The sequence below is a fragment of the Brachypodium distachyon genome, chromosome 2 (genome assembly GCF_000005505.3).
Source record: "Brachypodium distachyon strain Bd21 chromosome 2, Brachypodium_distachyon_v3.0, whole genome shotgun sequence".
In the NCBI taxonomy this organism is placed as follows: Eukaryota; Viridiplantae; Streptophyta; class Magnoliopsida; order Poales; family Poaceae; genus Brachypodium; species Brachypodium distachyon.
In genome coordinates, this window is record NC_016132.3 from 36,802,183 (window position 1) to 36,823,908 (window position 21,726).

At 45.7% G+C, this 21,726-nt stretch overlaps 1 protein-coding gene and 1 long non-coding RNA gene across 7 annotated transcripts; one reads left to right on the forward strand and one right to left on the reverse strand.

The window, feature by feature from the left end:
- The first annotated feature begins 527 nt into the window (after nt 1-527).
- Nucleotides 528-21,075, forward strand: LOC104582759. Of its 5 annotated transcripts, none has more exons than XR_002963228.1 (8): nt 528-829; nt 2,546-2,777; nt 3,431-3,524; nt 7,452-7,714; nt 8,273-8,309; nt 8,395-8,469; nt 8,541-8,740; nt 9,563-10,017. It is a non-coding gene; the product is annotated as an uncharacterized LOC104582759 (long non-coding RNA). The 5 variants fall into 5 exon arrangements; XR_002963230.1 differs by having other exon boundaries at nt 2,546-2,683; XR_002963227.1 differs by lacking the exons at nt 2,546-2,777; nt 9,563-10,017 and adding an exon at nt 20,515-21,075 and having other exon boundaries at nt 529-829.
- Nucleotides 4,427-6,792, reverse strand: LOC100837565 (transcription factor MYB61). Of its 2 annotated transcripts, XM_014899671.2 has the most exons (4): nt 6,562-6,792; nt 6,366-6,471; nt 6,105-6,234; nt 4,427-5,994 (listed from the first exon to the last, which is right to left on the reverse strand). In XM_014899671.2, exons 2-4 carry the CDS (start codon nt 6,421-6,423, stop codon nt 4,974-4,976), a joined length of 1,209 nt encoding a protein of 402 aa, XP_014755157.1. In that variant the 5' UTR covers nt 6,424-6,471; nt 6,562-6,792; the 3' UTR covers nt 4,427-4,973. The 2 variants fall into 2 exon arrangements, with proteins under 2 accessions (XP_014755157.1, XP_003568972.1); XM_003568924.4 differs by having other exon boundaries at nt 6,366-6,792.
- Nucleotides 21,076-21,726: the final 651 nt, after the last annotated feature.

Genomic DNA, 21,726 nt, shown 5'->3' on the forward strand with positions numbered 1-21,726 from the left:
CAACGCGGTTATCCGTCATCAAAGCTGCCGCGGCGAGAGGGGAGGGGAGGATTTATTAACGGGCTTAATTTAATTAACCTAACCGAACCTTAATTCTTTCTGTGTGCACCGGATCAGTTTGGTTAGGCGTGGAGTAGTTAAGCGCCTAACGCGGAGACACCGATAGATATTTGAACAGTGTTTTGGTGTATCTCGGCACACCTGCTCATGTCTTGGCTAGCGCTGCATGGACAAGCTGCAAACTTCCAAAGAATGCCGTGTGTTCGTGGTAGATCGCGCCCATTCCCCAAGCCCAGCTGATCCATCGCTTAATTATACTAGTACATCGTGTTGGAAATTGACAGTTGCGTGTGCTAAGATAATTAAACCAGCGACGACGCTTTCTGCCGGATAGATCGCGTCTCCGCAAATATTAAAAACTTGTTAGCTTTGGGTGCGTGATGCAAGCGTACGGCGGGAGTGACACCTGGAACTGGGAATCGACGGCTGAGATAAGCAGAAGGGGTATAAAAGAGAGCGTCTACAGCGTCATGCTCGTCGGCAACGGCCCAATGGGCGTTTTTTCTTCTGAAAAGGTCCACGGGCCAACCTAGCCTCCCTCCATCAGCCTAACGGGCCTTAAGGCCCAGTGAGCAGTGCATCGGATCCTCTCGGTCCGCGAGGACCGCGACGCGCACCGGAGCGAAAGCGACGGCCGCCCTCTCTGCTCCGCCCTGAGGAGACAGGAACGCGCACCGCCGCAGCGGCGGAAGCATCCGCGTCGGTGTCGACCTCGCCGTCTCGCTTCCTTCGATGCTTCCGCCGGAGTCGACGCCGGCAAGTGATAGCGGTACGGTTTCCCCTCCTTCCCCGGTGTTCCGTTTGAATTGATTAGCCTCGTTTCCACACTCGTCCATGGCGCCGGCGAGCTCTAGGCGCGTGTAGGAATTTGGCTCGTCGCTAGACTGCTAGTTAGCCCCGCATTGCGACACCAGTGGTTGATTGGGTTGATTGCGATACGCGTGGTCGGTTCCCCTTCTCCGAGCCCAACCGAAGGAAGGAGACGGGCCCGTGTTGGCCATTTGGTTGGTGGATTGATCTCTGTTTTCTCCGTTGCTGCTGCGACGGTTACCACCAAAAGCAGCATCGAATCGATTGCGGGGATGGGTTTTTTTTCCTGTCCATCCTCACATTTGTATTCTGCAAAGTAACACTCATCATAGTTTCTGTTGTTGCTACTGTGATGTACTTAGTTACCATAATGCATGTCTTACTTCATAGGCAGTCCGTACATGTTTTAATACATAAAAAAGCTTTGCTACCTGAGTCCTAACTGTTTGTTCCATACTGAAATTAAAAATTAGATTAAAGCATAAAGAAAAAAAAACGATTGAAAACAGCAAAGTTGGAGTTTCTGATTTGTCCAGAAAGGAGAAAATAGAAGACAGGTACATTGTCAAGCTAGTTAAAAAAATTCACAATCAAAGAATCAAAAAATTATAAAGTGGCAGACTAGCAATCTAGCATTTTAGTATTTGTGGATGGGCTCAGTCAGGTTTCTCAAAGTGCAAAACTCTTACACAAAGAAGTTAATTTGGAAATGCCCCAGCCTCTGCATTTACTGGTGTTGTATTGTGGTATGCGGTATGCCTGCATTGTTTCTTCCTTTTTTTATCAACTACAGTGCAATTTTTACTTGTACTTCCATTCGTATGACAGTCTAACATGAGTTGGGAACTTTGGGAATAGATCCATATGTGCTGGTGTAATGCTGAGCCCACTGGACGCAATTGGAGATATTCTGGAATCTGGATCTTCGCTAAGTTGAGAAAAGGCCCCAGGTAGATGACCTCCATGTCCTGGGTGCACCCTTGTGGTTTACATAGCAGGCCCATAAGAATAATCCTTAAACTGCTGGTACGCTATGAGAAAATGTCCTTGACTCTCATGCTCCTGAATATAGCAGCCAGCCCATGTAGGAGGAAACTTATGGCCAGAAATCCTCATAAGGCTTATAGACCCAACCCTACTAACAAAATGTGTGTCAAATGGGGGAAATGGAAGCCCTGAAGGAAAAAAAGGAACAATGCCTTCACATTGGATAGCACAACTTACATTGTTGAGTACATGAATGTGTGTATACCAGGCTCAAGATTTCATACAATCATCGCCACAAGCCCCTCCTTTAATACCCAGGTCTGCGCCGTATCTAATTGCTAACTTACTATTTTGGTTGATGCTTCTATCCACTTGTGCACCTTCATTAGTAGGGAGTTAACAAGGATTGTTCCAGCTAATTTGGCTGCTCATAATTTTGCACCTTATGACATTGACCATTCATTTTAATTCACCGGACCATTGCTAGTGGCTGGGTGTATACCGTTGAGATTTAGCTCCGTAAATATTATTATTCATCTCCACCTGATCCTGATGTGATTCGTAGAACCATATCTCCTCTTAGTGCTTGGAGCTGATACTGTACTTATGGACTAAGGATAGATTGCTAAGTTAAGTACAAAGATGTGCCAGCTTTGACATTTGTGGTCACATTTCTGTGCATTTGCAGGTTAATAACTGATGGAAGTATGGAACTATTTGTAGTCAGTAGTCACGTTCCGAGTCTCGTGTATATAGCTTGTCTGCTAAATGACACACGTTGACTGCAGAAACAGAAACTGCTGAAGTCAGGAAATTGACTTGACAGGTGCAGCCTCAAGATTGGAGTTGCTTTCTTAATTACAGAAACCCAAACTTGAAGCTGCACCAATATGCTTTCCTATTTCCATCGTCATGCTGATGTAAGAGAGGCTGAGAGGGAACTGTTCACAAAAAAAGTTATCATGCTTTCCTATTTATCTGCTTTACCAAAAGTTTATGTTTATGTTAAGCCAAAGCTATACTATGAGATGGGCATCATATTTTTTGAAATTCATATCTGAGCATGATCAATTGTACTACCTCCGTTTCATAATTCTTGTCGAAATATTACATGTATCTAGACGCTTTTTAGAAATAGATGCATCCATTTTTGGACAAATTTAAGACAAGAATTATGGAACGGAGGGAGTATTATGGACTGTGTCAAATGGAATTGGTGAACTGGCTGTTGGATATTCTTCTCTCCATTTGGACCTCCCAATAGCGCACAAATTATAACATGTTAAATTTAACATAGCTAAGTTACTGTTGCTTGAGTAATTTTTTATATTATTCCCCTTCTGTTATCTTCCATTCGTTAATGATGATGTTAGGTGGTCATTATTGTAGTCCAGCACTGTTGGCAATCTTGAGACTAAATATCAAATTATTTAATTAAATGTCTTTTTCATCTGGAAGAGCACTAGCATCCTCCTTTCGAACAGTTGCTATTTTTCTGTCCTGTTACTTCTACTTCCTTTTCAACTTTTTGTGATTTTCTTTCAACTGATGTGTCAATTTTCAAAACATGCAGATACATCCAATAATACAGCTCGTACGTCCAAGCAGACACAGGATATAAACAAAGAAAATTAAAGTGCATATGCCACATAAGTTGAACCAGCAGGGTATGTAACAAAGCTGTCATAAAATGCAATTCGTTGTGAGTTCTTTACCAGAATCTAGAGGAAGATAGATATGTAATTTTCTTTATCACCGCGTTTCAGAATTATTGGGCTTCTCTAATTGTCTTTTTGGCACTAATGGTCCTTATCAGCATTATTGGTCTCACCGTGTTTGTGAAAAAATGAAGGGACCTATCACTTTATGCCAGCCTTTTTTGCACATGGCCAAGCCCTATTAGTTGTGCAATGTAAAATAAGTTCTGTAACTTATAAAAGTAATCTATATTTAGGAACCTGATTGGTTAGCTTTATTACTTAGCACAAACAATGCATAGAAAAAAAACTATATTTGAGGGTTTGAATCTGGAGTTTTAAAGAAAAAGGAGCCCACGAAGGCAAGCCAAATTAGTTAAAAATCTAGCTCAGCCCATGACATGGCCCCTCAATTGTATGATTAGTAGGTAGTATTGCCGTCCATAATACGACGATGTTGAAACCAAGTTCTGGTACTGTATTTGGTCTTCTTACCAAGAAGCATCCAAGGGGCTTCTGTTTCATGGCTGCTGAGCATTGAGCTCCTGATCTTTAAGGTACGTTTTGTAAGGCTATAATGTACATGGATAAATCATAATGCATAGCATAGTTGAGCATATCTGCATATGTTGAGGGGAGTACTCACCACAAAATGAGGCTACAGATGCTACCCATCTGCACGGTAGGTGGATATTCATTAATACTTGCCTCCTTTTCTCTCAGTTGTGCTTACTCTCTACTGAGGATGATTACCTCTTCGGAACACTCAAACCAACCAATCCTTTTCCATACTGGCATTGAAGTAGAAAGCAAGCAAGTGGCTCCGGATTCTCGACAGGAAAAAGTTTAAGACAGTAGCAGGAAAAGGGAAGTGGAAAGAAAAATGGCTCTTGGGTCAATATTCCAATTTTCTGTCTTTACAAATATACACCGCAGTTTGTCGGCAACTTCTCAAAAGAAATAAAATACAACATGGAATAATTAATTCCCATGTACGTGCATGGCAGCAGTTGAAAAGTTTGGGACTACTTGTATGGTTTGTGATAGCTACCGACACATGCAGTTTTGCCCATGCCTGTCTATTTATTTGATAAACAGAGAGTGAACCAAAACTCAAGTATCCAAAAGTTGAGTTGTCGTGTACAGAAGAAAACAACAATTTTCAAGAGAAAGAAAGGGAGACTCCAGAATGTACTTTTCCATGCATTTTGATGCCATTCCTGAGGATAGAGCTGTCTTTTCCATGACACTGCAGGATCTTTTAACCGACGGAAGTTGTGGAGGTTGATTTCTGTTTCAACCCGCAAATGTATCTGTGCAAGCACTTCAGCATAACCTGCTCACGAATCCGTGAGACTTGCAAATCTCTGCTTCTGCTGATCTGCTCTGCTCTGTTCCATGCATGAAGGAACATAGTACCTACATATGCTCAAAAGACAAGGGCATTCTTTGCAAGTCTTTGTCATACATGTCTGATGGCGCTTGCAGCTGTTGCTGTGGCGGCTGATTCTGGAACCAAGAAGCACATATCCCTTCCATGTTGAATTGGCTCTCTGCCTTGATCACATCATCATATAATGATTGGCTTTGGTTCTGCAATGCTGTGGTTGCCTCTGCAAAGGTTCCATGGAGCAAGTCAGGCCACTTGAGTTCCTCCACTAATTGAACTCTGGTATCTTTTTCTTGTCCGATATCAGTCCATGGGAATACACTGTTCTCCAGAATTGAGTTTGTGCTCTGCGGCTCGAATCCCATACTGTTGCTTCCACTGCTCCCAGTACTGCCGCTGCTGCTAGGATTAACACCATCCCAGTAGAAAGGGGCGCTGCTGATGCCAGTGCCCCCGTGGCGGTGATTGTCTGGTGGGAGATTCAGGCCCATTGATGTTGAGAGGGCTGATGGTGAAACTGTTGGCATCATGGTGGAAATTGTGCTGCAGTTGAAATCATTCTGGTTGAACCAGAGTGAATTCATATTTGCACCGTCACCATTGCCACACTCATTGCTGTAGCCTAATGGCTGCTGGAAAGGGAAATACAGCGTTGGACCTGATGAACGGCAGCTTGATGGGCTCTCATGACCAGCAGTAAGCTGGTCCAGAAACAATTCCTTTGCTGGCACCTTAGGGCGTGCCAAGCTTGCAGTTTCAGGGCGTTTCTTATCATACACTGGCAGCAGCATTGATGATTGGGCTGTCTCGCTGAGGAGGTGGCTGAAGTTCCCTAGAGCACCAGCACTTGACGGGTTGACGTCACTGGAACCAGAGGTCCTCTCGGTACTGATGGTGGGAGCTGCTCCACTGCGATCAACCTCAGTGAGGGGTTTGTGGGTGTTGGGATCAATGCCTTTTTGTCGCAGCTTCTTCTTGAGGGACGAGTTCCAGAGGTTCTTGATCTCATTGTCAGTCCTTCCAGGCATCTGTGCTGCAATTTGTGACCATCTTCTCATGGAAAAGAAAGGTGCTGTATTAGTTGAATTCTCAAGGTTTGTCTGCAGTTACTAATGCTGAATTGTGAATTCTGCTACTGCAACGTTAGGCTTACAATTTACCTGTTCCCAAGTACAGCGTGGAGCTCAATGATGAGGTCTTCCTCGTCCTGAGCGAACGCACCTCTCTTGAGGTCTGGCCTCAGGTAGTTTATCCATCTCAGCCTGCAGCTCTTGCCACACCTTTGGAGCCCTGCAGCAATTTATCAGGTATATTTTAGATAATTGGACTGTCTAAGGGGAGAAAGTCCAGGGAGAAGAGGAAAAGAGGGAATTGGAAGGTAATTGACTAGAGTGAAATGCAGAACATATTTTTTTACTCACCTGCGAGTTTAGGGACTGAGCTCCAGCAGCCATGGCCATGCTTGGTTATGTGATTCATGAGCTTCTCATCCTCCTCAGGGGACCATAGCCCCTTTCTCAATTTTTGCTTGTAGCAACAAGAATGCCTCCCCATTTCAGTGCAATGCAGAACCTGAGAGCTTGAAATTCGCACAGCTGACAGGTTTGTGGAACTTACACAGCTTGCAATTGTGCACAGCTAAAGCCTCCTCCGGTAGCGCAAAGCTTCTTCAGGAATCCATGGCTGAAGGGAGTGGGAAATGCAGAGGGTATAGTGACTTATATATCAGCAAATGATTGAGCTGCAGCTGAGACCAGAATTGAGCAAGAGCAACTGTATGGTTGCAGATAGGAGATTTCAGTGGAAAGCAGGGAAAGGTTAGGGGGCACTCCTCTCCTTTTCTTTGCAGGACACCCCCTTTAGCACCTTCTTTTAAAGGTGGTGGTGGTGGTGGTTGTGAGAGGGGAGGGGAGGTTTAACCCTTCTTCTTCCCTTGGTTGCTTCCGGCCATGCGTCAGGGTACGTCTCATCATCTCCCAAGAATCTATGTCTGGTGCCAAAACTGGTGGGGTAGCCACCTCCACCGATATTTCAATTGTCGCGGTCTTGTGTAAGAAACCGCTCATTCTTCTCCTCTTGCTCCTTCCTTTTCCTTCTAAACCAATTCCCATGTCCAGTGTGTTTCTTTGAGCTCAAGCCAGTGAAAGTAAAACGGGTCCATATGGGTTTTTCATTATCAGGAAAGGGACTGATGCTCTCTTGCTCCCATGGTGAATGAATGTGACCCGGGGCAGCAGCCGATGCTTCTACTAGAAACCTTGTCCTCTTAATTTATTTTCCCCCTTCTTTTGTGCAGCTACTTCTACGTCACGAGTGTTCCATGCAGGGGAAAGCACACAGTTGGGACTCGGGAGGCCCTGTCCATCTTGCTTCTGTTGCTAATTAAAACTCATCTTGTTAGCTGTGCTGTGCTGTGCGTGCGTGCATGTGCACCTCGTTTTCTCTCCCACCTGCAAGATTTTATGTGTCAGACCTAAGTATCGTCCTTTATTTCCCTTGCTTTTCAGGTAAGTCACTGGATCACTTCTCTCTGCGGAAAAGCTATCGTCAATCATCACAGTTGGGGTCCTGGGGAGAAAGAGGTGGCATGAGATGTTCGTATTCCAGGACAGAGGGCATCTCCCTTTTGTTTACCCCGGCAGCTAGCTTGCAAATCCAATCAGAAATCTTTGCTTCTCCAATCCAAGAAGATGCACGTTGGCGCCGCTGAATATGTCTGCCATCGGTGAAGAACCGGGGGTCTCCTATAATTGCAAAGATAATTGCACAGGTATCAGAATAATGATTTGCCTGCTGACTGTCGCTAGCGTCAATGGAAACGCCGATCATTGTAGAGAGGAACTGTATGTTTCTCTGAAATTCCAATACAAAATAAGTCCATAGGAGGAGACAAATATTCCGAGTACAGTAGCACGTATTCCCCCAATGAGCTAGTCAATGCAAGTATTATTGTTCCCATCCTTGCCTGTCTGATACATACAAAGGAAAGTTTAATCCATGATTAGGATTGTAATGGCATCCTTCTGTGCCCATGTGACGGTCGATACTCATCTCCATTAAACAAACGTGAGGCGGGGGCAAATCAAAATGCATTGATGGTTGTACAATTTTTATAGTCTGGTTTCCAGCTGATCATTTTGTCCTTTGATTCCCCATGCAACGGATCCCATCCGTTCTGGAGGCTTGCATTGTCTGTTCTGATAGACTCTTGTATACATGTCTTGAAGATTTTTTGGAGCAATTAGCACATCTCCCTTGTTTTTATGCAACGATTATAACTGGTGCCCATGGGATTAATGTCACCATCCGTTCTTTTATCTCCATGCAGGACTTGCAGTTGAGCCAGGAAATAAAAGGACTTTTAGGTAACAACAACCTGCCTTTTGCTTGGCACTGCTCTGTTTCAGTTACTAATCTGTTTGCTCCACTTTTTTTGCTTCCTCTCCCCAGAATTACGAGCCAGTAAAATGAGCTCGCTCACTGACTCACTCGCTCCAGATGACACCTCCAGATAACCCTGCCCAGGTAAGAATTCAACTTTACGAGTTAAATTATCGCGTAACCCCGATTGTTTACAGAGACATTATCTTATCTAGAAGAGGTGAGCTCCCTCCGGGCATGGGCGGCAGCAGGACGGCAATTAGCAAGGCTGGCATTAGAAGATCACGGGGGAAGGGAAGGCAAGTTTGACGGATGAAGCGAGAGGCATCTTTTCTTTTCTTACGGGGTCCCCTCCAAGAACATAGGTCCACCCCCTCTCCCTCCCTACCCTACAGTACGCCCCCAACAATCCATGGTGAGTGACTTGCTTGCACACTAACACTAGCTATACTATCCAATTCCAGTCCACCCATGCAATTTCCAACTTGGTTTAATTCATAATGTTGTTAATTACGCCCCATCATTATGCATGAGAGAGAAATTGTGATGTTGCATGGGTCCCTGCCGTCCTGCGTGGGCTGGCGATGACGAAGGAATGATCGGTACAGCCGCGATTCAAGAGGGATAAAAAAGGACAGGACGGCAGGGAAGGCATCCCCCATAGTACGCCGGGTGGGGGCCGTGGAAGCCAACAACAGTGCGCTGCGGTACCTTTCGTTTGTTTTTGGAGAGAGGGGCGTAGGAGTTAGGACAATGGGCCGTCCGTCCGTCCGTCGTCGGTAGGGGTACCGTCCAATCCAATACCCAATCCAATCCACCCATCCATTACTGGTCTCTCAGTGGCTGCCCATCGATGGATGGAGCGAGAGGGCTAGTACTACTACGGCCAAAGGAAAAGAAGGGGGAAAAGGGACCACCCCTCCCCTCGTGTGTATGTGTGTGCCAACCAACTCGACGCGCACTCGCCCTATAGGCTGCTAGCTTAGCTTGGATAGCTACAAACTTCCTGTGAATAAGTATGTTCATGTCACAAATAGTTGGCAGCTGCCGCAGGGTACGTGCGTGCCCTACGTACCCCACGTAGTACCCCGCTTCTTCCCCTTGGCCGTCCCGCGCAAGGATGAAACATTTCTTACCGGTCTGGACTTGGTGAAATTTTATGTGCTCGTGTAGATATAGTACTCTCTTTGTCCCAATTTGTCCCAACTGACGTGAATTTGTATAAATATCTATGCAGATCCATCTCGATTAATTTGGGACAGAGGGACTGGAGTATATATACTTGCCTATGAACACGTGTGCTTTAATTTTTACGTGGTCACAGACACAGCAAGTGAATGTTGCTGGGGACTGGGAATATCGATCCCTTTTTAGGCGTGTGATCTCGTCCTTGTCCACGGCTAGCTGTCAGCCGAGTGTGCATGTGTGGTATGCATGCGTCCATATATAGCCAGTTTTTTTTTTTGTGATTTTCCTGTATCAAATAAACAAAATCGATCCTAACGCTTGGTTGGCTATGTGGAAAGCATGCACGGACGCATGTGCGCTCAATAGCAATAGAATGGCGTAATCGGCAAGAATCTAAGGTAACATGGCCTGCTTGCATTGCCTGCCGCATAGGTTTGCGGCAATATCGATTTTCCCGTTTTTAAGTAGTACATGAGAGCGCACGTACATGTATCACGCCCCGCGCAATAACCAAAAGCACTAGAACACTACACATGCTGGAAATATTTACAGGCGCACATGTGAAAAAACCTCGTATATATAGCGCCGGCCGGCACGTGCAAATACACACGCCTGTGGTTAAATACATCACGTGTAGTTGCCCTGGAGGGTGAAGTACTGAAGTACTCTCTCCGTTTTATAATTCTTGTCGAAGTATTACATGTATCTAAACGCTTTTTAGAAATAGATACATCCATTTTTGAGCAAATTTGAGACAAAAATTATGGAACGGAGGGAGTAATAAATATCTCTACTGTAGCCACATGATCCTCCTTGAAACGAGGATTCCGTGGGAAAGTAAAAAAAAAGAATTCTGGTTAACCTTTTGTTTTTGCCGCTGGTTTATCCTGATCTGGCAACAATTTGAGTAGTTCCAATTATTTCAATTCTGATTTTTGTGAAGTTTTTATGTCAGTTAGTTATGTGAAAACTGTAGAGTTCTCGTGCTCGGTTTATCAATGCACTGGCGCTCTAGCCCTTTCCATCCCTCTCACTTGAGAGGAAACCCCATACATCATATGTTGTACTAGAACAGTGCCTGTGCTTTACAATGAAATTGCCTGAGAGAAAAAAGTACAGATAACGACGACATAATCGTTAGACTATGGGCCAATGAAATAAGCACCTGATAAGCTTTGCTGAAACGTAAACACACAGAGATTGGAGAGCAGAGGCAACAGTAGGAGGCTCGCCAGGGAAGAGAGGATTATGGCTTGCTGCTCCAACTCGTTGGTTTGCATAATTTGACTTGTTTTGGGATATGATACACGAACAATGTCTGCATGCACGCCTACTTTTCCACTGATAAGTGGCCAGATAGATCGAATCACCTTTTGAATCAAACTAAATTTGCACGTCAAGATTATCCATCCATATTTAAGCTGCCCCTATACCTTCCTAATATGTAGTTCAGCTGACATAAATAAAGAGAATCAGACCTCTCCGATAAAAAAACCAATCAAGGAACGAGATCCATGCATATATACTCCTTTGTCGTCGACCTTTTCTTGGCAAAGAAATGGACTATGAATTTGCTTTCATGCAATCGACATCACTTTCTCCAGCCTAGTATATCCATGTACCTTGAAAGCTGCTTGCGTGCGTCCGATCTTAATTTCATTTTTAGTCTCTTTCTTTGCCCCCTCGCTCTCAGCACCTATACACCCAAAAAAGGCAGTAACATATGCATGTTGCGTTGTAGGTCTATGTCAGTATATCATGCGAATCTGATCTAATTGCAAATAAACCACCAAAGGATTGTATAGGAATCTGATATATTACTGACAAGTTTCATATGATCCATTATAAAAGAGTGGTATAGGAGATTCTATTATACTAAGAGATGAAGTTGAAAGAGTAATTTCCATGCATATTTGCTTTGACAATTCGAAATGTTAATACATAATTTTACAAAAAAGGAACAAGTTCAATGGGCACAAATAATAAAGATGGAGACTAGTTAGATTTATATTGCGACTCATATGTCGGTATAATTTTTTTGAAAAGGAGGTTTGACCCCATACCTCGTCGTTGACAACTTTATTTTTTATTTAGACATGTATTTCGTGTGTATAGAATTTAGCTAGTTAATTAAGAAAAATAACGATCAGATAAATGTAAGCTAGTTAAGCTATGCATCAATGCATGCTAGTAGTTAAATAGTGGATAATACAGATAACTGTTTTTTGTGTAATATGTACCTACCAACCGACAGATTCTCTCCCTATATAAAACCCGTTCATCAGTTAGGGTCGACATGTAAGTTAACGTAACAAAATAACACATATTTGGAGTAGCAAAAGGCTGCAAATGCATGATTAGTTAGTTATCTATGTTGGGTGTTCAGGTTACCCTGCTACTTTAAGCTAGCAGGAACATGACAGGCTGCAGCATCGCTGGGCTCCATTTCCACGATAACATCACTTTCCATGACCCCTCCTTTTTAATTTGTAAACAAAACCTAATTAATGCTGTGCCGGAAGCATGACTGCAACTTGCACTACTAGCTACTCCCTACAATCTTATCTCCCTACAATGAAGCTTAAGTGCGTGCAAAAGAAAGCCACATCGCCATGTTTCCACCTTCCAGTTCAAATCCAACGAGCAGGGCAACACCTAAGAGTCTAAGAAGTCTATTTATGGTGCTTTCCTTAATTACTTTTAAGCATTCATATGGCTTGCATGCATATAGTATAAGCATTTCATTGCACCATTGATAATACAATCTCCAGTACCAGTACACACATGTAGAGCTAGTCGTCCACACAAAATGGAGTCTCTTTTATCCATCTGGATTATGCTAAAATGCAGGATTAATTATGGCTGTGGTTAACCCAGCTGATCTGGCCACTCTAGTTGACAAGCCATCAATTAATTAAGGGGTCCGGTCCATAACAACAATAATTAGTCCCCCTGTCCCTACGAGATGTGAAACCGCACCTTCCACAAAGGTCCCCCCCCCCCCCCCCCCTCGCCCCCCATGGCTGAGTGTCACTGGTAGTGTAGCACTTTAGCAGCTAGCTGCCGCTAGCGTGTACCAGGCCACTGTTTTCTTCCCGGTTTCTTTCCAGCGTCGCTATATGTTCCCTATCTATGCATGTGTCCGTCGTTGTAATCTCGTCAAGCATGTACACATCACGTATACACGACGTCGTACGTACACGTTGTAGTATATATATGCTCGAAGGCACGCTTGTCCTACCTACTAAAATTCGCATGTACGTATATATGCGCGTATTGTATATATGTACATACATGCCTGTGTAAATACCTTAAATTAAGGACGTCTTTGCAGATATTTATATAGCTGGCTCCCCGGATAATTTAAGTACCTTAATGTCTTTACAGCTTTATATGCGTGTGAATTGTTGTATACTTGTGGTGCCCTACGTTGCATATTATAAAGATGACATGCATGATATCTACTTGCACGGTCCATATATTCGTTTTCGTATATGCTTGTATCATCTCATGCCTTAGCTAGGCTCAGTGGCTCATAACTGTCGAATTGGTGCAGTACGTAGACGTGTGTCCTCTAATAATATTTAGTACAGTTCTTAGCGTGGCATATACTGCAGCCATGCTTTGTTCATATGCCGTTTTCTTAGTAGATTCCCCACTCCCCTAAGATGGCACAAATGACAGTGAATATCTCATTTAAGAAACTTGTCAGGAATGTACCAGATATAAAATCTAAACACCAAAATGTACCATGTTTAATCATTTTTCCCTGTTCTGACTACGTCATTGGCCCGCCTGTTAGGCATTCATGGTAGAGAGTTCTGAGGATAATGCATTGCATATGGGTTATACTAGTTATTCCTAAAAAATTGGCAGATGAAAACGCATATTATTTCTGAGGATGATGCGTAGGGAGATGAGTCCAAACTTACTAAAAAGTTTCCGACTTTCTATGTTTTCGAATTTCTAGATTGAACTTAAAATGCATTTAAGGTACTTTAAAGATCCTTAATACTTAAACTTAATGCAAATTCAACTCTAATCCTTTTCTCCTTATTTTAATCCTGATTATTTCTACACTGTACTGCATATATATGTGTCGGATATTTTATTCTTAGGAATAAATTCATTTAATATAATCAACAGCTCTTTGAGCATATAATTTAACTCCAATTACAGTATTTTTCCTCCATAACTTTTACTATGTATTCTCCAATATGCTAAATGTTTTTGAACAACAAAATTGTTTGGATTCTGAATTTTAATTATACATTACACTTTTGACGTGTTGATCGGCCTGCAACTAGCTTATATGTTAATTTATTAGCTGCTTTAAACCCATGATGGTCGATGCTGAATGACTGATGGTTATGTGTACTCACGAAACCAAAATAAATAAATCACATGATGCAGTTAGCTTGGTGTTATTGAGAGCCAAATAATTAGCTTTTCTCCTCTCTTTTTCCTTGGGCTGGTACCTATGCCTATTAATTATTTAATTTATTCGCAATTATGCCGCTCTTAATTTTAGACAAGGCATTGTGTGGTATGAAGGTAGGCCGGTAGAGTTTTCCTGTGAGAAAAAATATATCGAGGACCACGCATTGCTCAGAAATATTAGATGGTTATATGCTTGATCGATGAATTATTACATGCTGATAAACACAAGAGAGCACCAGCATGCGCCGAGTGGCACGTACAATGTTCAGTAGAGTTCATAAGTTAGAACTGTATGGTGCAACAGAGAATCAGAGAATATGGCACATGTATTCGCCAGAAGGTAGGGAACACAATTATTTGTACAATCCACTTTAGCTGCTAGAAACCAAGAGAACCTGGTCTTAATTCGGTAGAGCAAATTCTGTTACCATGAAGCAGTGCTCATGTATCGTCAACTATCTGGTATAGTTCGTCTCTTGTCATGCATGCTTGTTCATATGCACAACACATGGCTAGTCTACAGTACTTTGTGATTATTAGCATGCTTTAATGTGGGCCTAATCGGCTAATCACTTGAGTGGATTGAAGTACGTACAGGGATACTTACCATGGGTGCCACTAATAATATCTTAAGCTTGCATATGTAATACCATGTCTCCAATTTAGAAACTTTTTTTTTTCAATTTTGGTCCATCGATCAGGTCAGTTCTATGTCTGCAATGTTAGAACCAATTCTTGAATTTTTCTCCATGGATCATGTCAATACTATGTCTACAATCACTACTACATAAAAGCACATCAGTAACGGGCACAAAACGCCATCGGTGACGGGCAGGCCGTCCATCACAAACTACCTGCCAGTGATGTGGGCTACATCAGTGAGGGGCGGGGCGCCCGTTACTAATGCTATATGACATCGGTGGCGGGCATACAATACGACCGACAGTGATGTGTTTTTTGGGGAATAAAAAAAAATCACGGCCTCAGGCCAGCACTGCAGCCCAACCCTCGAACCAAACAATAATCAATCCAGTGCATCCATTCACAGACAAAGCAAATTTATTTCTCGACTTCATGCACATCAAATTGATCAAATTGATTCACAGACAACAAATCACAGATGACAAATAAAGCAAAAAAAAAAAACAATCGAGTAAAACCATCGATGAAGGCCATCGGCGGGGAGTTGTTGTCCACGGCGTCTCCACGGCAGCGTCGAGGTCCTAGACAGCAAATGAGAAAGATAGGAGGGAGAGTTAGAACCTTAGAGGAAGAGAGAATCGAGAGGGAGAGAGTACGAGAGACATACGGCGGGGAGGAGGGAGCCGGGGAGAGGCTGGATCCGCGTCCGGCTCGGGCGGATCCGCGTCGGCCTTGCCGGATCCGGGTTGGGGCTCCATGGCGCGTCAAGGGAGGCTGCCGCCGGCGGCTACCGGAACTGGGGGCGTCACGCGCTGTTGTTGTTGTCGCCCGCGCCCTCCTGTGCGGCGGCCAGGACCAGAGGTGGCGCCCGCGCCTTCCTGCGCGGCGGCGGTCGAGACCTGGGGCTGCGCCTGCGCCCTCCTACGCGGCAACGGCGGTCGGGACCAGGGGCTGGAGAGGAGGAAGGAGAGATTGGGACGTCGCTGGACTGGAGAGGGAGAGAAGGAGAGCAGAGAGAAGGGCGGAGGGAGAGAGGAGGTGGCGGCGGCAGGGAGGGAGGGGGTGCGGGTTAGGGTTAGCCATGGGGTTTTTATAGGCCATGGATTCTGTTGGGCCTCAAATGGGTTGGCCGGCCCCAAAAGATACATCAGTGGCGGGTCTAACTATGAGGCCCGACACTGATGAGGCCAGGCAATTTTTTTTTGTATTTTTCATAATTCATATAATGTAAAGTATTTTATATAACTAAAATGGTTTATAGATTATAAATATGGTCTACTTTGTGTGAAAAATGGATGTTTTGTTGTAGTAAAATAAAATACCTAAATGGGCCGGGCCGTAAATCCTACGTGGCGACGGCCAGGTCAACACTTCCCAAGCATGAGTCAAAACGCTCACGTGGCGCGGTCAATCCTACATGGCTAAGGAAGACAAGTCAACAATTCAAAGCCTCTCATGCCACGGTCAAAGGGTCAAATGAGCTAGAGTGGGGGGCAAGAAAGGTGTGAGGAGGGGGCCCTTAGCCCATGGTGGATCATGGACCAAGCCCCTCTTTTCCCTCATGGTGCACACAAAAGTTATGGACCAAAGGAGCTATTTTTACCGTTTCGTCCCTACTTTTCTCTCCCTCAAGGGTAGCAATGGTCTTTTGTCATGGACCCCTAGGCTATAAATACACCCCATGGGGGCATGTATCACTCACTCTCACTTGAATAAACTCAAGGGGAGAGGGCTAGAGTGCTCCCTCTAAGGTTCGCTCTCGCGCGCCGCTCTCGACTCGAAGTCGATCGGCCTCGAGGAAGCCTTCTAGGGGACTCTAGTTTCGAGGCTCCGAGCTAGCCTTGGTTGGCTCGGGCTCGAAGAAGAAGGGGTTGGGTTAAAGTCCCAAGGGTAGCCTAACCTCGATACTTGTAAAGACGCATTCGGTCCAAGTACGAGGCGGCCCCGACGAACCTCTCGCCGAAAGGTGTCTTGGGAAGATCCGCTCGGCCCAAGCCCTAGGCTAACAACCCCCTCGAAGCCTTTCCTAACATAAGATTAAGTCGCATCCGCAGGGTCGACCGAACCTATTAAAAAAATATCGACGTGTCAACTTGTGCAAGTGTACGGCGACCTTCGCTATAAGCCCGGCGTACACGCCCTACCTTTATTCCCGTGCTTGAGCCATCGAGCATTGGCATCCCTTACATTAATTGTTGTCGAGAACAACAACAGTGGCGCCGACCGTGGGGGACCCTCGTCGCAATTGAAGATTTAATGGCCCCGATGAAGCCTATTTCATCGGGTACCCAACTTGCCGCGAAGTCTACACGGTTACAAACAAAGAAAGCAAGTGCCTCGGGGGCTCCCGAGGAAGAAGGAAACATCACCAAACCGGACGCTGCTGCAAGCATGGTTGCCACGACAGAAGTCGCGGTCGCCCCTCCGCTACCGGCCGTCCTGGAAGGAACCGAGGTGCTCGAAACCGTCGTAGGCGGTTCCTCGACACTCACCAACGTAGTGGCAAGGATCGGCGAGCTGCCTACGGTTGCCGCCCTCGCAGGGGATACGGAACTCGGCATGCCTCGCTCGATGGGCTTCGCGCCACCTTCCCTACAACCAGTGGTAACCCTTCCCTCGGAACCTACAAGAGGAAACCATGTGGTGTCGGGAGGATCCGCGCTAGAAAACCAAGGAGTCCCGGCCTACGACCCCTCCAACCCGGGATTACCTCCACTGGCGCTCGCCGAGATCGCCCAAGGAGCTCCTTGGTATCATCCTTATTGGGGGCTTCCACCGCAAAGCGCTCTCCAAGTCGCACACCCTCAACATCAACCTCGCTTTGCGGGTGCCGCGCAAGCACCTCTTGCTCCCCCCGCCGGGGTCGAACAAGGCGGCCACCAGGTACCACCTCAAGCTACGCCTCGCGGGGAACGAGACCCTAGCGTGCATGGAAACGAGCAAGTGGCGGAATCCGAAGCCCGTGCCGACGGCGAAAGGAATTCCCGTCGACGCCCCGACCCTCCAAGAAAACGCCGAGATCATTCTCCAAGCGACCCCTCTAGCGACGAAAGCGACCAAAAGAATCGGCCGACTTGCAACCCGCTCACGCGGGAGATCCAAGACGTGCCTTTTCTGCCCAGGTTCAAGCCACCCACGATACAGCCGTATGACGGGGAGTCAAATCCTCTTCAATTCTTGGATGTCTACTCCAGCGCCATACGGGCCGCCGGGGGAGGTCCCGTCGAGATGTGCAACCTTTTTCCGCTCGTGCTCACCGGAATGGCGCAAACTTGGTTTTATAACCTGCGGAAGAACTCCGTGCACTCGTGGGAACGCCTCTAAGAGGTCTTCATCGCCAACTTTCAAGGGAACTTCAAAGAACCCGTGCAGGCTCACGAGCTATACGCCGTGAAACAAAAGCCAGGGGAATCCCTCCGAAGCTTCTTCCATCGCTTTGCGAAGGTACGAAGCCAACCCGTCGTCGACCACCGTGATCGACGCATGCATGCAAGGTCTTCTCCAAGGAGAAGTGAATCGGGCCTTAAGTCGTAACCCACCGAAGACGACCGAAAAGCTCTATCGAATCTTGCAAGAATACGTCTGGGGTGAAGACGGGGACATCGCCAAGAAGGATGCGCCCCGCGCCGCTCCCGAAGGAACTCCCTCGTCCGACAAACCCCTCGCACCGGCTTCGTCTTCCAAGAAGCAGAGGAGGTGGGGGAAAAAGGTTGCCGGTGACCAAGCCCGGAAAATCTTCGCCGTCGAAGGACAAGCACCACCCTAAAAGACTTGGCAACCCAAGAAGCCACTTTGTCCGACCGAGGGAGGAACTGGAAGGTGCCTCATCCACAACTCGGCAAGCCATAGCACCGAAGAGTGCAACACACTCATCGCGGCCCGTGAAGAGTTCCAGGCACGAATGCAGGCCCGGCGCAAGGATGATAAGACAGCCGAGGCTCCGCGCCCCGCCAACGTCGTTGTCGCTGACCCAAAACCCAAGGAAGACAACCTCCCGTTCCAGGGACCCGCACATCATGTCGGATTGATACTCGGGGGCTCCGCAATGGGACGGGGATCAAAGCGACAACGCAAGTAGTACGCTCGCGAAGTCAATGTCGTGGGAACCTTCACCCCGACACCACCACCTAAGTGGGCGAGCGTGCCAATTGCCTTCACCGAAGAAGACGCTAAGGGGATACGCTTCCCACATGACGACGCCCTCTTCGTGACAGAGATCGTCGCCAATTGCGAGCTCAAGAAGATTCTTGTGGATGGCGGAAGTTCCGCCGACATCCGATATCTAAGTACATTGAAGAAGCTGATGGAGCCATAGGGGGGATACAAGAACGGCTCGCTTCGGCCGTCCCTTTATCCCCTCACCGGTTTCGTGCCGGGGAAGTCCATTCAGCCGCTTGGACAAATTGAACTCCTCATGACCTTCGGAGACGCCACAAATCATCGAATCGAGCTCGTATGCTTCGACGTAGTAGATATGGAGGCCTCCTTCAACGCCATCCTCAGGAGGACGACGCTAAACCGTCTTTGTGCCGCCATCCACCACAATTTCTTGTGCATGAAGATCCCAGGCCCGAAAGGCGTGATAACGGTCCGCGGCGAGCAATCTTCCGACAGGAAGACACTTTACCGCCACGAGACCAAGTGCGCCGAAAAGGGAGAATCATCCAAGAGTATTAACTTGCTTTCGAGCACGGGAGCATCCGAAGCCAATCCTCAAGAGCGCTACATCCCCAAGCCTCTCTCCGAGGGAGAGCTCAAGGAAGTACGCATCTCCCAAGATGACGCCACGCGCACGGTGAAGATTGGAGCCGACCTCCCGAGTAAACTCGAGGAAGAACTTGTCGGCCTGCTTCGGAAGAACTCCAATCTCTTCGCTTGGTCACCTTCCGACATGGGAGGAGTCCCGCGTGATGTCATGGAACACCTGGACGCCCACACTTTTCTCTCTCCCTCAAGGGTAGCCATGGTCTTTTGTCATGGACCCCTAGGCTATAAATACCCCCCCATGGGGGCATGTATCACTCACTCTCACTTAAATAAACTCAAGGGAAGAGGGCTAGAGTGCTCCCTCTAAGGTAAGCTCTCGTGCGCCGCTCTCGACTCGAAGTCGATCGGCCTCGAGGAAGCCTTATAGGGGACTCTAGTTTCGAGGCTCCGAACGAGCCTTGGTTGGCTCGGGCTCGAAGGAAAAGGGGTTGGGTTAGAGTTCCAAGGGTAGCCTAACCTCGATACTTAGACATTAGCTATGAAACAAGTTATACTTTGTGTGGAAATTTGATAGGTGCCGTTTAGAACCATATTAAGTGCAAAAAAAAGATACATTATCATGAACTATGGCATAGAAATGGACAAAACTCCTGTCATTTGGCATAAAACCATAAACTTCAAGTTTGGAAAATAACAAGTTTGTACTAGATAGTTCATTTTTCAAATGCTAACACACAATATTATTGTTCCATCATGTTAAGAAAGAAAAAATAAGACTTTAGCAAAAATAATCACATTTTATTTATTTTTTATGAATTAGTTATGATTATTTCAATCTTCAAACATCTCCATGAGTCATCAGTGGCGGACATACATCAATGGACCGCCACTATTGTGTGTTTTTGTAAATTTCGCTATTTTTCACATTGAACCATTAGTGACGGGCCTCCCGCGCCTGTTACTGATGTGTGGTCATCAGTGAGGGGTCATGTGCGCCCGTTAGTGATGAGGCGTCATCAGTGACAGGACTCATCAGTGACGGTCGTGGTACGCCTGTCACTGATGAGGGGTCATCAGTGACGGGCGAGCATCCGACCGTCATTAATGACCATCATCAGTGACGGGCATGAACGGCCCGTCACTAATGACTCGTCATATATGCATTGTTTTGTAGAAGATAATTTTGAAACCAATTTTTGAATTTTTCTCTAGGCCCTCCAATTCCCGGAGACGGCCTGATGCACGAGCTAGTCCAGGTAGAACCGTACCTGGATGCCTCCAAACCAAAAGCATGGCGTTGCTTTCTCTCCTTTTCCGACGATGCTTTCCTTTTGCAATGTGCTCCTCGTACAACATATTATGATGTTAAATACGACCCAATTCTTTTGTCGTTCTTACGTGTACGTGTAGCTTAATTTCCCGTTTCATGGCGTCTAATCAGCCCCACACCACTGGATCGACCGCTAGCTATGCTGTAATAACGACCCCTGAGATTTGTCGCCAAGGGAAGGCAATGGATCGATGCATGGACCGGGACGGCCCCGGCGATTAACGTCTGCGTGATGTACCATCAAGTGCAGACAAAACGAGCAAGCACACCTGTAAAACTTTGTTAATCTGTTGCTTTTAGCTAGTACGGCATCGAATATTTGTGTGGATTGTTGTGTTTTGTCTCCGGCTATGCGGTACGTGGCGGATCTTGAGACAAAATCATGATGAAAATTTTGATGGTTGTATGTGGATCCTGTGTATAGAAATGTGTCAGCTGATTCATCGAGCTAGGGGAGAGTCTGGGTTGTCACGGTTTTCTTTAATATTAAACCGTATATGAAGTGAATTGAAAGAAAAATCATGACGGTTCCATCTAATACAACTGCTAGCGATTTATATTTCACAGGGATTTCACTCCTGTTTTACAAAAAAAAAACATATTTATTTGGGCTTTTCACTTAGATTACGCTCTTGTTTCAGTGAAACCTATATGAAATTTTTATGGAACCGTACTGAAACCGGAATGAAAATTTAATGAAACCAGAGATTGAAACTGTAATGAAATGTCTCTTTGGTGAACGCTTAATGAAACCAAAATAAAAATCCTGATGAAGCAATAATGGAATCTCAATGAAAAAGACATGACACATAATTAAATCTAAATAAAACCATTACGAAATCTTAGTTCGGAGACACTCGATATTAATTTAAAAAGATGGTTCTTTAGATTTGTGAGATAGATCAGTGCATTTTTCGTCCTCAACTATTATGGAAGTGTGAACATTGTCCATCAACTATTTTATTTTGTCTTCATGCCGATTTAAGTTGGTATTTAACATGATGTGGCAGATTCATGTTTTTTTTGCCATGTTGGCACTTGATTTGGCGATTTCGTGGATCTATCCCACCATCCAATTTGCATGTGCCATTACA

What these genes read in the sequence shown, in the direction of transcription:
- LOC100837565 (XM_003568924.4), bottom strand. Translation starts at nt 6,498, where the DNA reads ATGGGGAGGCATTCTTGTTGCTACAAGCAAAAATTGAGAAAGGGGCTA. An exon ending in CTCAGTCCCTAAACTCGCAG is followed by an intron (nt 6,235 to 6,365) that starts GTGAGTAAAAAA and finishes AAATTGCTGCAG; the next exon opens with GGCTCCAAAGGTGTGGCAAG. An exon ending in CACGCTGTACTTGGGAACAG is followed by an intron (nt 5,995 to 6,104) that starts GTAAATTGTAAG and finishes TTCCATGAGAAG; the next exon opens with ATGGTCACAAATTGCAGCAC.